At 36.0% G+C, this 16853-nt stretch overlaps 1 protein-coding gene across 1 annotated transcript in view; it reads left to right on the top strand.

The window, feature by feature from the left end:
• Positions 1-9013: 9013 nt before the first annotated feature.
• Positions 9014-16853, top strand: part of Col9a1 (collagen type IX alpha 1 chain) — an 84056-nt gene continuing 76216 nt past the window's right edge. Inside the window, exons 1-4 of the mRNA XM_046443053.2 lie at positions 9014-9381; positions 9848-9921; positions 11117-11194; positions 11318-11450. Of these exons, the coding sequence (XP_046299009.1) occupies positions 9368-9381; positions 9848-9921; positions 11117-11194; positions 11318-11450 (299 nt within the window). The 5' untranslated portion in view covers positions 9014-9367. The remainder of the gene's footprint in view (positions 9382-9847; positions 9922-11116; positions 11195-11317; positions 11451-16853) is intronic.

Here is a 16853-nt window from a genome sequence, read left to right as displayed (position 1 = left end):
TATTGCTTCCTTACTATTTTGTTCTACTTGACTGAAGAGGTTTCAGAAAATACACCATGTGCATGCTGATTTCTGTTTGAGCCGCAGCAGCTCCACTCTACATTTTTCCCTGTCTCCCTTTTGAGCGCCACTAGAGAGCTTATTTCACCGTTCAGAGCAACTTCAATTTCAAATCTTTTCCTTGCACATAATGTGTCTTCCATTTTTGGTCCCGTGTCTTGATTCTTGCAGCCTGAATCTATCACTGAATATATACCCAAGATTCTTGGGGATCTTTATTTATGTTTTCTTTTAAAGTATTGCATATCTTTATTTACCCATTGGCTTTCCTCCAAGGATATGAAGGCCTTGCTATCTGCCTATGCTGCTGATCCTTCCTAGCATTGGAAGGTTAGAAGCTTATTACTGACACTATTGGGGAGAAAATAATTGTAATTTAAATGGTAGCAAATACTTAGTTATATCCTAGTGAAATCATTTTACTTTTTTCCCTTGGCATAGCATCAGAGCACCTGATGTTTCTTGCATCTTGATAGAATCCCCAAACAAGAATAATTTGTGGAAAATAGAAAGATCCTCCCAGAACCATCATTCTGTAACTAACCCCTTTTTTTCACTGTGGCAAAAGGGTCAGTTTGATTTTCAGGAATAAAATATTAATGTAACAGGTACCTAATATAAGAAAATCAGAAACATTGTTAGACTTATTTACCAAATAAGTCTAATGATTCTAATTTTTCAAGATTAATTTTTCAAGATGGACACTCAAATAATATTTTCAAAAAGCTAAGTCATGCCTTAACTGTGTTTAAATATACTCTCCATGCATTTCTATGCCTCCAAGTTTTTGCTCACATTATTCCCACTGCCTTGTAACCCATTCTGCCTTCTCTGCCTGCAAAATATGATCCATTCCTCCATATCAAGTTAAAATGTCACTTGTCTGTGAAATTTTTCTGAAGCCCTCTGGTCAGTATCAGAAACTTTACTTTTATATATCAGGAGCACTTTGCTAGTGGTTTAATTCTTTGGGGCATTCTTTTAGGTCAAAGTGTGTTTTAAGATTTGGAAGTGGAGTGCATCTATCTGTTCTTCCTTGAGGACAGGGATGTATTATTTGGCACTATACTTCAACTTGGTGTTGGTTGAAGTTTTGATTGCCTTGCAATATACAAAATGATTGAATGTAGTAGGTTATAAATAAAATGAGGGTGATATTTTAAATAATCAAGGCCCCTAAACTGTGAGAGGATAGAATCTGAGACAAATCTTGATATGGATAGGACCACAGGGGAACATAGGGGGAAAAAAACCTAAAAGTACGTAAAGATTTACCAAACACCCCTATGAGCTGAGTTGATCATAAAAAATTTATATAAAGCCTGGGGCATTGGACCAGGAGTGATCACATTTCACCTGTCTTTTATACACGAGGCCCACGATACCACTTTTGGTATCCTTTTTCAAATACCAGGAGGAGGGTCTCTCAGACTTAACTGGCTCAATTAGGGTACCAGTCGGTTACTAGGTGACCAGTACAAGGGGCAAAGCTTCTTACCAACTCTTGAAATTCTTCAACTTGGGAGTTAATGAAGGGAAGAACATAGTAGTGAATTGTTAGCTGAAGAGGAAGATAAAAATGTACATCTGCACTAGTGCGTGCCTGTGTGTGCACTGTGTGTGTATTCAGAAAAGGACAAATTATAGGAAGAACATCATCTTTTTGTCAGAGAAACCCAAGTTTAGTATTGGCCTGCCATTTGGAGTTTCCCCTAGAAACTTATTTAACATCTTTGAGCTTCACTTTGAGCTTGTAAAATGGCAGTAACAACGAGTTTGTAGATCAAAAGAGAAAACTTAATTTTTAAATAGGAAACACAGTTCATGATAAAGTGGAGGTATCCCTTCTCTCTTTCCTCCTTACACTACAACTATAGAAAAAGTCCTGGAATCCCCAGGGAAGCCTTGGCCAGACTAGGATAACACCAGTCTGGATCCTGCCCCTCCTCTCTCACCATCCTGGTGTTTCCTGTCCACCTTTATATCCATACTGGTTCTCTCTGGGCTGACCACGCCTCGAATCACTATGTGCTAATGCTAAGAGCCCTTCCTTGGAACTGCTTTAAGTCCAGTTTTTAAACAAAGGCTCCTGTCCATGTGTCAGTTGCTCCTGCTATTCCTGGAATTAGTCACAGTTTCAGAGATTTTTGAAATGAAAGTAAGGTAGGAGGCAGGACTTCCCTGTGGCTGAGCTTTGGGTGCCACCTTTGGGTGCCATGGGTGCCATGTCTATGCATGCCTTTCTGTTTAGTTGATTGGTTGTGAGTTTACATTCACATGGCTTTGGGTGAGAAAAATTACATCTTTTAGAAACCAAAACCTGCTGGAAAAATCTTCCCTAGTTACTCAAATGCCTCTGTAGAGTTGTTTTCTCTCTTGAGGTAACAGTGGTTAAAATTAAAAGTTGTAATTTTAACTTCAAGGCAAAGTTCTTAAACCTGGGTTTGCTATCTATTTTGTATGTGACATGTGATTACATTTTGGGAAAGAAAATGCATAAATGTTTAAATGATGTGCATTTAAGGAATGCAAAACTTTGTACTGAATAGATTATGACCACAGCCTATATATAGGAAAAAACTAACATTTTTTTAAAAAACATTTTTATAGTTATAGATGGACAGCATGCCTTTATTTTTATGTGGTACTAAGGACTGAACCCAGAGATTCACACATGCCAGGCAAGCGCTCTGCCACTGAGCTACAGCCCCAGACCAAAACTAACATGTTAATTAATAGGGAGTTGTCCCTAGGTGGTGAGTGATTTTTTTTCTTTTTTTCTATTTCCATATTTTCTACTTTTCTGTAATGGTCACATATTATTTCACTTCTGCAGTGAAGAAACCAATTCTATATGTATACAAATATGTATATGTGTATATATATATATATATATATATATATATATATATATATTTTTTTTTTTTTTTAAATAAATTCATAAAGGAACTCATTAGTAGGCATGGTCATTGTACACGCAAAGTGTTTTATAAGCAGCTGTTTTTGGTTCTGAGAGATTGTTGGAATTGCCTTTGTTCACAACTCTGGAGACCTGGTCACCTCTTTTGTCACCGAGTAATAGTGAACTCCTGTAAGTGTCTTTACCTGTTTCTTTTCCAGGAAAAACAGGATGATCAAGTCTGTCTTGTTGGGGTGAGGTGAATACAAACAAGACTAGGATTATTGAAAAATCATCAAGTATTGTGAAAGGAGTGGTATTTTCTTTTTGAGAGAGAGAGAGAGAGAGAGAGAGAGAGAGAGAATTTTTTAATATTTTTTTTTCAGTTTTCGGTGGACACAACATCTTTTATTTTATTTTTATGTGGTGCTGAGGATAGAACGCAGTGCCCTGCTCATGCCAGGTGAGCGCGTTACCGCTTGAGCCACATCCCCAGCCCCAGGAGGAGTGGTATTTTCAATGATGAGATGTGCCTGACAAACAGGCTTATCAAGAACAGTTTTATAGGAGAAATAAAAGTGTAGCAGAGAGCTCAAGATGGGCATGTATAGGGGAGGAGGGCTTTCAACTGATTTATCTTGATATCCATAGATGGGGTTTTCCAGTAGTTGTCTGTATTGCCTAAAACAGTTTTTTTTAGCATCTAGCAAAGCCACATCTTTATTTTTTTGAGGAGATCTAAATAAACCTCCATTTACTGGAAGAAAGTGGGGCTGAGTGGGAGAAGAAAGTAGGAGAGAGGAAGTTATGATAACATACCAATTCATAGCTAAAATTTATTGAGTGCCAGGTACTATGTTAAGCCTTTGTTTGACCCTTAAAGTATATCTAGAAGGTAAGTGTTTGTGTTATTTAGTTTTTACAGATCAGGAAACTGAGGCAGAGGGGTTAGTTACCTTTCCACAGGCTCCTAGCTAGACAAATGGCAGAGCTGATATTTGAAACTTATCAGTGTGGCTATAGAGCTTACCCTCTTTATCTTGGGATTGGCTGTGTTCATTATAAAGCTAAATTGATGGTAGTTAGTGTGGACAGAGTAGATGGCTCCTCTATTAGGGCAGAGTTCATTTCAGTTGTTCATTTATTGTTCATCTTGTCTTTCTTCAATAGGCTTTCATGAACAATCAGAGTGCATTATATTTGTGCATTTATTCTGAGAGCAACCCTAAAATGGAATCAATTATAATACTTCAATTTATACATATGGAAAATTACCAAGAATGGAATATTTGCATAAAATCAAAGTTCTGTACTTGACAAGGGAAAATCAAATTCCAGTCTTTGATTCCTTAGCTCAGGTTTCATATTTCAGGATTGCACTGCCACCTAGTGCAGGGAAAATATTTTCCCAGTATGTAGAAGCTAATGAAAGCATACACAATTGCATGGGGTGCAACGTAAAACTATATATATTTAGGGGTTCTTTCATAAGAGACAACCTTTCAGAATTAAGGCACTCTTAATATTTTATTTATGAAGTTAACATGAAATTCAGGAACACAATTTTATTAATATATTATTAGGTTGATACATGATTGTAGTGCAGAAAAGACAGGTTCCTATACATCATTTTGTAAAGTAAATTTCCTTTGTAGATGTCCAGTAAAAAAATTATTGCATTTTTTAGGGTTTTATTTTATTCTATTGGTTCTTCTTAGTTCTACATACAATTGCATTTTTTTTTCATGAACTCAAAGTTATTAGGAGGTCCTGTGGATTCAACCAATAATTATTTTAGAAACTTCTTTAGCAAATACTTATAATACCATTTATAATAAAAGAGCAGTGGTTTAATGAGTTGAAAACATGAGCTGTAAGAGCAGCAGTTCTCAATAGACTGGAAGAAACTGCAGAACCAGAATCATCTAGGAGCTTGTTAGAAATGCAAATTCTCAGATGCATCTTAGATCTCCTGAATCAGAAACTCTGGCAGTGGAGTCCAGTAATCTGTTTTTAACAAGCTATCCAGCTGATTCTAACTTAGCTTTGGTTTCCACGGTTAGAAAGACAAACTTTACAGTGTGTAGAGAAACATGCTTATGGGCCAGTAGGTACAGTTTATTGGAGGGAGCAACAGAGGCTTAAGACATGAATCAGATGCTATAAACTTGAAGACCCACAAGGCAGCAAATATAGCAACAGCTCCTGGAAGCACGTGTGCTGTGGAGAGGAATTGATTTTTCTCTTCCTTGGAGAAATGGAAATGCTCATATTTTAGAGGAAGCAGAAGGTACACGCTGAAAGCCTTGGGGGTGGGGAAGGTTTTCCTTAACATGTTTTTGTGTTATTGTTCCATGGTGAGAGCACATTTACTGGTGAGCGATTTCACAAAGAGATGGCTGTCACCGTGGGGCTCTATTTGCTTGCTATAGATGATTAGGCTACAATTACAAGTATAGAACCAAAATAAGGAGATTAAAAATAGAGCTTTGATTATGCTGAAATTTCTTTACAGTAAAACTGAACCCAATGCAAGTCTGTGGGAGTCCTAGTTTTAGCAACTCTCTGATTGTTAATCAGTCTCTCAGCCAGAGATTTCTATGATAGATTTCAGGCTCTAGCTGTGGCTAATTTGCAGCATCCTCATGCAACTGATATGTGCCACTAGGCATTTTGGGTATTTTATTTTTAAAGATAAACACAACAAAGCTTAATGCTAGACACCATTAGGAAGCTAGTTTTAAAACGCTTCTTCTTTATTTTTAATCTATAAAGTAATAAAATACAGGGATCATGGCATCTTTGATTAATGTTATCAGCTTATGGTTACTGTACTCAAAAGAATAGTTTCAAAATATGTAGTCATTATAAAACTAAGGAACTTGTCCTACTATTCTATGAGTTTTGTGGGGTGTTCCAAATATTATGTCCTGTATTAGGAAATAAGAGGGCAAATCTCTTGGCATTTCAAGTGTCTACTATGTCTATTCCAATGTTTTTCAAACTACGGGTCACAATCCATTAGCTGGTTCTAAAATCAGAGTTGTTCATTGAGTTGTCCATCATCACTAAAAATGAAATAGAGTAAAAGAGAAAATAGAGTGCATGACATTTCCATGGGTATCAATTTTCGGAAACTCTTGCTTCAGTTGGTTGTATGTATTCGGACTGCTCAAATCCATTCAATCCATCCTTCAAGCAACATCAGAACCATCTTTATAAAGATACATCTTTAAAATAACTATTCTTGGCCTCAAACTCTTCTCCCAGTTTCTATAACAGTCTGAATAAAGTCCAACCTCTTTCTATGTTGTTCAAGATCCCTTATCCAGCTCCTTCCCCCACAGTCTTCCTACTTGAAATTTCATAAAAAGACATCATCATCTACTTAGTTGATCAGCTCAAAACCAGATAACTCTCTTTGCCTCCCACCTCTTTCCAATTTACCCTGCCAGTCTTACCTCTTCGTTCTTGTCTGGTCTGAATTAAAATTCACCACTTTGAAGCAGCCTTCCCTCACCCCTCAATCTAGATCAATCTCTAAACCTCTCTGGAGCACACATTGCCCTCTTTATATTTTCTACTGGAGTTCCAACTGAGATTATCTTGTTCATTCTTGTGAATGTGTTTAGTATCTGTCTCCCACTGGTGTGCAGGCTCCATGGAGGCAGGGTCTTTCTCTGCTTATCTCTAGTGCTGATCAGCTCAGGATTCATGGTAGAAGAGACACCATTGGATAGTTACCAAATGGAAGACTCCCTGAACTAAACTAGTTACTCTCCCTGTGTTTTCTTCTACCTTTTTGTCATGACATCTGCTGTTTTCTCTGTCTGAATGTACTATACCCACTTATTCTCTTGGTAGTTTCTTTTCCTTCTTTCTTTTTCTTTTTTAATTGCTTTTATTTTTTAAATACATGACAGCTTGGTAGTTTCTTTTCATCCTTTGAGATTTTATTTCCTTTATGAAAAATTTCCTGACACTTTTGCACTGAGTTCATACTTGTCCTCAGTGATGCTACAATCATTTTATTCTTAATATTGCAATCATTTTTTTTCCCTTCTAGATTACCCTCAGGGCAAGGATGCTTTTTTGTCTCTGCAACTCCCAGCACATATCTGGTACATATGGTTATTCAATAAATACTTAAGCATTACTTAAGAAATAGAAAATAAAATTAATTCTATTAATTGAAAATAAAAATGAAAGAAAGTAAATGACAAAGAAGGATGATTATTTGTGATGATTCTCCCGGATATGAAACATGAGAAAATAAAATTTTTTATTCATAGCAAGAGAAAAATTAGTATGTGAATATATTCTGAAGAAGAGTGTGTGGACAGAGTAGGGATATAAGGGGGTGAAGATATAACTATTCTGTATAAAATACTTATAAAATTGATTCTTTTAAATGTCAAGTTGTCTTAGTGCACTTAATGTGTTGTCACTGACCAGATTTCCTTTCCACATGGCTTTTGAGCTGAGCTCTTAGGTAAAGTAAGGAAATGGTGTTAAGGAAGAAAAGGCTTCTGAAACTTTGATGAGGGGACAACCTGACCCAGTGTGGGCTTTGCTCACTGTTGTGAGCTTCTTGTATTGTGTTAGGAAATATAGTTAATAAAAAGTGGGATTGAGGAAGGGATGGAAAGTTTCCTTAAAGATTGTATTTTCCTTTGTTTCCCTGAATTTACAATTTTTTCTTAATGGACATGTTACTTGCCTTTCACCATCTTAAAACTGCCAACCTGGAAAAAAGCCAGATCACTGTGAACAAACATATTTTCCCATCCATGCTTTTATCTTTTATTAAAAGGCCCCCTCACCTGCTTTCAGATTTTAGTCATAGAGAATTCTTTAAAGTGAGCTGGGGAGGGGCAAGCACGGAGGTGGGATCTCTAAAAACACTTCACAAAAGGATTTCTCAAACACTAATTGTATAGGAAAATTTGTACATACCATGAGAGGGTCCATATGGCAAATAAAGAACTTTGGCAGAAAGCCCTTTGGAAAATGCCTTTTTCCCTGTGGCTCTAGGGCTGGCTTACCTCCTGTGCTTTCTCAGGAAGGTCCCCATCTGCACAATTCCTCCTCTAAGGTTAATAGACTTCTCCTTTCATCCTGATGGGCTTACACAAATAAACTAGGCTCTGGCCATTTGTAGTTCTGTCCTGCGCCAGAATGAGGGAATGGGAATTTTGATCGACTAAGGAGAATGAAAGGGCGTTGTGAAAAGCCCCAACCAGCATGAGGGAATGGATGTCCTATGAGGGGGGAGACAGGACTCCAACACATGGGTCCCTCATAGAAGAGGAATGGAGAAGAGCATGGACATTACTGTTGACCTCCTTCACAGTTCATCCCATGAACTGAGGAAGGCAGAAGATGAAAAGACTTTCTTGAAAAGAAATAAATGAAAAAGAAATAGCAGTGCTATTCATTTCATAATGACAACTAGGGGGTTCAATGTCACCTTTTATCAAGATTTCCAGCTGCGGAGTAGAGAGAGTTAACATGTATTGAGTAATGGCCATGCAATTTTAAACAAGTTACTTCATATCTGTGCCTTATTTGGTGAATGACAATAATTTCAGTCTTACTTTATAGTGTGGTTGTGAGAACTAAATTCCCACTAGGTTTCAAGCACTGTCAACAGAGGGAAGCCCAGGAAGAAGTGTTAGCTATTATGAAAATGACAAAGAATACCTGGTGTTAGACTCTTTGCCTTTGCTAATCTACTTTAATTCTCAAAATAATTGTTTTTATGTATTTTCAACCTGTTTTTAGTTAAGGCAATTGAGTTACAAAGAGGTTATCTTGTCCAGTGTTGTGCAACGCATTAGCTTCAGAACAAATGGGGATTCAAACTTTGGTTGATTGGGCAGCAGGACTCCGTCAATTCTCAACACCTCTGCCTTCCAATGGGCACCTCTTTACTGGATCCTCTAAAAGCTTCCACTGTATCCCTTCCTATAGCAGTTCTGAAAGCTTCCACTGTATTCCTATAGCAGTTCTAAAAGTTTCTACTGTATTCCTATAGCAGCTTGCCTGGATCTTTCTGGTGAGTTTCCCCACATCCTGGTTTTATTATTTGCTTTCCAGCAAACTTTCTCCTGTTAATACCTCCTTCAGTGTAACCTTGTTAGCTTTGAGGACACACCCCTGGCCAGACCTGGGCTTATGGAGCTGCCTCTCCCCACCCCTTTCCTCTGCTTCAGTTAAAATATCATCTGATGCCTCTAGTTCATTTCCTTTACTTTTAGCCCTCAGAAGGGCAGGAGAGACCAAGGTTGGGGCCAGAATCTACATCCCAGAGTGACAGTGAAGGGGTCTTAGGGGAGCAGTGACTCCCCATCCCCCAACCCCTTTCTTCACAGGGGCTGTTGGCAACCAAGGAAAACTGCTGAGAAAATGAAGAACTGCTGGTAAGATTTGGATAATGGAAAGAGTGGTGGCAAGACTGGGGTAGGGATCATTGGAACCGAGTATCTGTGTTTCTGCAGTGGTAGTAGAATGAAAGGAGGTGAGGGGTGGAGAGAAGACAAGAGAACAAGAGGGAGAAGTACAAAAAGAGACAGAGGAAAAGAGAGAAGGAGACAGCCACAGAGGCAAGGAAATCAAAAGTTAAAGAAAACAGAGACAGAGAAAAAGGTATAGAAAGAGTGAAATAATGAGATACCGAGGAAGTGAAATCGATGATAACACCACAGTGGGACAGTGGGAGTCAGAGATGTGCAAATTCTTTAAATCTCTAAGTTCAGTCTAAATGGAGCAAATCATCTGTATTGGGAATTGATCACCTACATTAATCAGGTTAACCAGGTTTAAAAACATGAAGCTTCTCATCTGGAGGGATTCTTGTTTGACTCATTTATCTTCTCATCTTTTTAGGAAAATTCCAGTATTTTTCTTTGTATGCGTTTTTCTGGGATCCTGGGCATCTGCGGCCGTTAAGCGTCGCCCAAGTAAGGACCATAGTTTCTGACTTTTGAAATATTGGTTGTTTCCAGAAACAGGCAGGACTGTGATCAAGCAAGGGTGTGGCTGAGTGAAGGCTGAGTGAGGCACCCATGGTCCTTTGCACCTCCATTTTCCAATTCTGCTTCAGCCCATGGGGATGCTGTAGTGGTTGCTGGGCTCAGTGCTGAGTGTGTAAAGGAAATCCTGACTATGATCATAGTGGGCAGGAAGGACATCAGGTGTGCCCTGTGCCTGATTCAGATGATAGTAAATGTTGGGTGGATATGGGGATGGATGAATGGATGATAGATGGATGGATTGACCCCCAACAATTTGGTATAAAGAGAGATCTGAAGAAAATGTTTGATGTACTCAGATGGCTAAGCCAAAAAAGCTTTATAAATTTTTTGTTTTTGAAGCCTAGGAAGTCTTTGTCATCAAGTAAGTCTCAGCAAGGTACCAAGGTTGGAGGGTTATAGGAAGTCTCCTGTGGGGGTAAAAAAAAAATCTCTGTTAGGACAATCTTCTACATGTGTAAAGAGCACCCAATTCAATTCTTGAATTTCTCATCATTTAGGGTTTAATTCTTCTCATAATTATTATCTTCTTGTTACTCTTCCCAATTTTAGGATACTGCCAATAATATTGTTGGGACCTTTATTTGATGTCTTGAAATGAATTTGTGAAATTAAATGCACCTTCTATATTTTATTTAGGATCAATGAATCCTAAGTCTCCCCCAGATGATCCCTCTTCTACTTAACAAAGATTCCTGAGAACTTCACTCTCAGAAGCCTCACTGAAATTGTTCAAGTCTGACTCTGGACTCTCATTAGAATTCTAAAATTTGTGATGTTTAAGGAATATTTTTTATCCCAAACCACCAGAAGTTTTCCAAACAGACGTCTGACCTTGTGCCTTTCAGGACATTGCACAGCTCTGGTTGGTTCCAAAAGGAACAAATTCCTACCCTTCCTCAAAGAAACATTTTTCCAGCACAAATTATTAAATCAACTTTGTGCCTTGCATCCCTTCCAGAATAAGTTGAATGTGAATGAATTAGGATCACTGAGGTATAGAGTTAAAGCCAAATATACTACTTACAAGCAAGCTTGTATGAGATTGTATTTTAAATATTTGCTCAATTATTGGCAATCTCTGTAGTGGATGAAGTGAGATAACATGGTATCTTTTTTGTAGGATTCCCTGTCAATTCAAATTCTAATGGGGAAAATGAACTCTGTCCCAAGATCAGGATTGGCCAAGATGACTTGCCAGGCAAGTAGAAATATGCCATATTGAAAATGCATGTTTTCCAAACTGAATTCATTCTTTTATTTGTGAGAGTTGTGGAAAGGAATTAACCAATCTCATTTTGGATTTTGCATTTTATTTCTACAGGATTTGACCTGATTTCTCAGTTCCAGGTAGATAAAGCAGCATCTAGAAGAGCTATCCAGAGAGTGGTGGGATCAACTTCATTGCAAGTGGCTTACAAGTTGGGAAATAATGTAGATTTCAGGATTCCTACCAGGTAATTTATCAAAAATGTTTTATCCAATTATCTCCCTCAAATGTGTTTTAAAACATGGATAGCTATGGAATGTTAGAGAATTTTCCCATGCTTAACATTTCTTGGGTCATGATTTTATTTAAAGATTAAGGAATTTATTCACTTATCAAGTGTTAGTGCTTTTCATGTTCTCAGTATATAATTTACTTTCCATTTCAGGAAAAAAAATCACTGAGACTACATTGATTTAAGACATGGCTTTTTAAACTTTGTGTTCTATTTTTTTAAAATAATCTGTCTGGTTTTGACTGAAAGGACCCTCTGTGAAAAGTGCCAGAGGTTAAACATAAATTTAACTCAGAGCCACAGTGTGGTTAGGAGACTCACAGTGGTGCTGTTCAAGTGTCCTGGTGCTGAAATAAAACCTTACATCCAGTGCTTGGCTCCTGACAGACACCAAACAGAAGCAAAACTCAAATAATTATAACATAGATGATGATAGTGATCATAACAAAAAATATTCCATTTCTTTGGTCTCCTTTCTAGAATTAAGACTTTTATTCTTTATTACTGAGGTGTTTTATTTAGTGTATATGTAAGCGTGGAGTTGTACCATTGTTATAAATGAGCTTTAGTGATTTAGTTTTTGTTACCTATTTACCTTATGTGTTATTGTTATGATTATTATGTGTTTTAGTGCATTGTTAAAACAGAATTAAAATTCCTTTGGTAGAGGAACAAGAAGATTAGGACTTTAGTGGACCTTAAGTTGTAAAGGTAAATAATGATTAATTAGAAAAAAAAGAATATTGTAGAAACTTCTAAGTGTTTATAAAAGAAAATTTTGGTACAGGTAGAAGAAACTGATATAATATGGTGCCAGATTGGCAGATAAAAAGTCACATTTTCAGCACACTATATTTTATAATACAATAATAGTACACTGTACAACTTTTTATAGATGTACTAGTTGACATTAATTACAATCTATTCCCAACCCTGTGATGTAGGGACAGTATTACCCTTATTTAATGGAGTAAGAAGCTAAACCTCAAAAGTTTAGTTATAAAATTAAATGAAAAAATTGGCACATGTGGGGTTGGGGTGGGATTGAAACCCAAGCCCCTTGGTTTCAGAGGTTGTGCTTCTAACCACAACTCCATGATGAGCCTAAACAAACCATTTGCCTTTAGGGATGATTAAAGACATGATGACAGCTACATTGACTATTCCTCCACTTTACATTCTTTTCATGCAAGAAGTGCTGTGTTCTTAAATAAACTTCAAAAATGTTGTTTTTCCTTTATTTAATAAAATTATAACAAGACACAAGACACCCTGATGTTGATCTAAATTCTCTTCTGTGATTTGAGGCACAATCTGGATTATCATTAGCTCTAATTTCAGAGACCATCAACCTGAGATCATATAAGCCTTCTTTGTTGTTTTTTCCCAAATTCTGAGAGCCAGTACTAAACTTTCTACACAGGCTATTGCTTTATATTTACTATCTCATTGATTCCCTGCCCCCACAAAGACTAAAACTTTTGTTTTTTTGCTGAGACTTATTTAGAGGTGAGGAAAAAAGGAGGAAGGAATTAGACGAAAGAAGGAGGAGAAAGGCATTAAAAGAGGAGGTGAGCCAGATGGATGAGTTATATGAAGTCCCAAAGAGGTAGTAAAATATGTTTTTGGAGAAGATATTTAAACTTCAATTGCCTCAGTTGAAAAATAGAATAACCATCAGAAGTATGTCACAAGGTTGTATGTGAAGCAAATGTTGATATGGGAGAGTGCTTGAGCAGAGCCTGGTATACAGTGCTGTTAGGTAAGTGCTGATTGCTAGTGGTGCAACATGCTGGGAGGGAACAGTATATTACACAGGTCTTTTTTCCTTACTGTGTTCTTTCTTTTTAAGCTCCTTTCTAAGTCCTACCCATTCAAAAGCCAGGTGACAAGGAAAGTAGTGATTGGAATTGTTCTCAGAAAGCAGATAATCTTGGTTTAAAGGGACTTTCTGTGCTGGAGAATATAGGTTCTGAGACAGCTAACACAAACAATTAGCAGGATCTTAATCGAAGGAAAAATTATGGCATATAGGACTAATGTGATAGAGTCATAATTTATCCTTATTTTATTTTAAAAATTATTTTAAAGATATGAGATACATAATTCTTTGCCATTTTTTATTCCTTATTTTAGGCATGCTAGTTTAACACTGTCGGCTCCTACTTATAAACATGTTGTTTGTTTTCCTTAAAAACAGAATTCTTCACTTTATTTAGGTTAAGATCATAAATAAATGTTTCAAGGTTTGAAGAATTTCAAATCTTTTATTTAAATCCTTATAGTTCTCCATTTAAGGTACTCTGTGAAGATTGCCATGTAATGGAGTAAATTATTTATAGACACAGCTTCTTTTAAATAATGTATGCTGTCAGGTTTACTTATCAATGTGCATGGCATATTTACAAGAGCAAAATTTTGGGTGCTCAAAATCAACAATAGACTGACTGTTCCAGAAATTAGACGTGTGAGACTTTTAAATAGTCATAGGCAATACAAATGTGCATGTATTTTATTAATATGAGAAGTAAGATAAATTGATTTTTCTTCTCTTACCATTGACAAACTGTACTAGTCTAGTTTGAAAAATGATTAACTTGATAGTCTTAGTTATATTTGTATACACACGTACATACATCCATTCACGTGCATGGAGAGAAAGAGACTTACAGATACCTTTGATTTAACAGTACATCTATAAATAAGGTATTCTCTTAGCAACATCAAAACCACCTATCTTTCTTTTTTTATGTTTATATGCACCAAGTCAGAGATAATTGGCACACATCCTGTCTTACTTTAAACATAATCTCTTTGCTCACTGAGTAGGAAAGGTTGAATGAAACACAAATTGGAAGAAATCCATCAGTTAACCTCATGTCTTTGCAGAAGAGTTGCCTGAGCATGTTATTGTGACTTCCTGAATCAAAACAGATTTATTTTTAGGGACTGATTTATTTCTGCAGCTTTCCTCACCATATTCATAGACAAATATACAGACATATATGTATGTCTATATATAATTTATATGTATGTCTATATATAATATATGTGTCTATATATAATATATATGTCAATATAATATATATATGTATTTATATATACACATTTGTATAGATACAAAGGTAATACTTAAGGAAAAGAAGAAGATAAAGCATTAAGATTTATCTTCCTTTTGTAAAAACCTCACACCTCAACAATAACTATCTTGGATAAAAATATGAAAATACATTCTTTAAGCACCTAGTTAAGTCCAGAAAACTCATTTAAAAGAATGATAAAAAGCATCTATTTATAATTTAAATGGATACTTGCCAAACTGCATCATTGAGTACAACTTTACACATTTATTTCCCAGGTCCAAATTTACTAAGGTCAATTAAATTGATGTACAAACTTCCACAAGTTTTTATAGTTATACAATAAGCAGTATATTATATTATCATTGGTGAACCTTAGTTTCTTTTCTAGAGGTTATTCTGGAATTGGTGTAATTCTAAAAAATATAAAGTCAGAGGAAATAATGACAAACTAACAAATTATGTTAAAAACAAATATCTGGAATGATGTGGTAGTTAGCTCCATTCTGAGAAAATAGGACTGTAAATAGTTCTAGTACATTTTAAAATTCTTTAACTCCAAACTAAATATTTTTAAATTTACATGTTAAAACCTGCTGTATACTTGACAGATATAAAGGATATTTAGTGAACTGAAAACTTTGCAATAGGAATAATGAGCATCATAAGTGAGCATGCAAAAATATGTATTTATATAAAGTATTTCATCCAGTTTTATAAAAACAAACCAAAATTATGGCTAAGCTGGATGCTGGGGTACATGCCTTTAATCCCAGCAATTTGGGAGGCTGAGGCTGAAGGATGGCAGGTTTGAGACCAGCCTTAGAAACTCAGTGAGGCTGTAAGCAACTTAGCAAGACCCTGTCTCAAAAATTAAAAAAGAAAGAAAGAAAGAAAGAAAAAGTCTGGGGATACAGCTTAGTGGTAAAGGACCCAGTATTCACCACCCCTACCCCGCCAATGGCTAAAAGGAGGATTTGGATGATAAAGAGCACTCAGATGAAAAGTTTTACATTTTTATATTGGACAAAATGATAATTTTTGAGATAGTTGACATTTTTTTTTTAAAGAGAGAGCAACCAAGATGGCAGCCATTGTGCCTTTTGATGATCAGCTTGTCTCTGAGTTTACATACATCATTTCCATTTTTTAAAAACTTTCTTTTCTTTTTTTTTTTAAATGTGGTGCAGAGTATTGAACTCAGTACCTCATATGTGATAGGCAAGTGCTCTACCACTGAGCCCAGCCCTAGCTCGTAGTTGACACATTTTATTGAAGATTTGCACAAATCCTTGAAGAAAAGAAGTTAAAAATTTTTATACTATTATATAATAAAGTTTTGTAGAAAAAGTCAAAGTAAAGATAGATAGTCTTAGTAAAGTAGTTTCATTATGGCTAAATATTCTTTAAGCTAAAGAATTTACTAATGTAGAAATTCTTGAATTTAACAATATATTTTCATATGACTGGCAATAACACATGATAATGTGATAGATTTACATGTTATCATTTTAGTTTGTAAAAAAAAAATGGAAATAGCATCCATTGGGATATTTCTTCTTGCCTTTCTCTTTGCTCTTCACAAGAAGAGTTTGACTTGAAGGAGTTATTTGAAACTCTGGTTCCTAGTATATAATTATTTCTAGAAATTTCAAATTTTATTTTCTAGCAAACAAAATTTATTGGCATCTAGTTTTCCTAGCAGTTCTTCCTTGTTCAGGAATTTTTCTATGCTTAGGAGAAAGGGAAGGTATAACCTTTGGGTCGAGTCCTTGAAAGATGATGTTCAATCTGTTTTGGTTTTAAAATTCAGTCTTCAGCTCTTAGTAGTTTGGCTTCAACAGAAGATCCAAATAGTAATCTTCAGATTGCTGTCTTCATGTAGATGGAGATGCCTTTGGTCACTAATGGTTTCACACTGCCCTTTAAAGCAGTAAAGAAAGTAGCAATGATAAATTGAGTTGGGATAGAGAAGTAAAAATTGGTCATTTTTGCTTGTCATCTGGTGACAAGCGATCAGCAGCTACCTAAATGTCATACTTTGAACTGCCTGGAAAAGACAAATATTCTTAGTGTGAGGAAACTTCTAAATCAAGTTTTGCATAGTAACTGATTTTTATAATGCTTATGTGGGTATAGAGTGCAACTGTGTAGGAGAATAGCAGGGCAATTATGAAAATAACAATTATGATATGTTACATACAAATTAAAAAATTAAGTCACTTTAATTAAATGGTTTCATAAACCAGTAGAGCTGATTTGAATTCCAAATAATCTC

The sequence above is a fragment of the Marmota monax genome, unplaced genomic scaffold (genome assembly GCF_021218885.2).
Source record: "Marmota monax isolate L192 unplaced genomic scaffold, Marmota_monax_Labrador192_F-V1.1 WCK01_AAM20220418_F8-fsc00091, whole genome shotgun sequence".
NCBI lineage: Eukaryota > Metazoa > Chordata > Mammalia > Rodentia > Sciuridae > Marmota > Marmota monax.
Note: the sequence above shows the minus strand (reverse complement) of the source record. Positions and strands in the feature narration are given on the sequence as shown.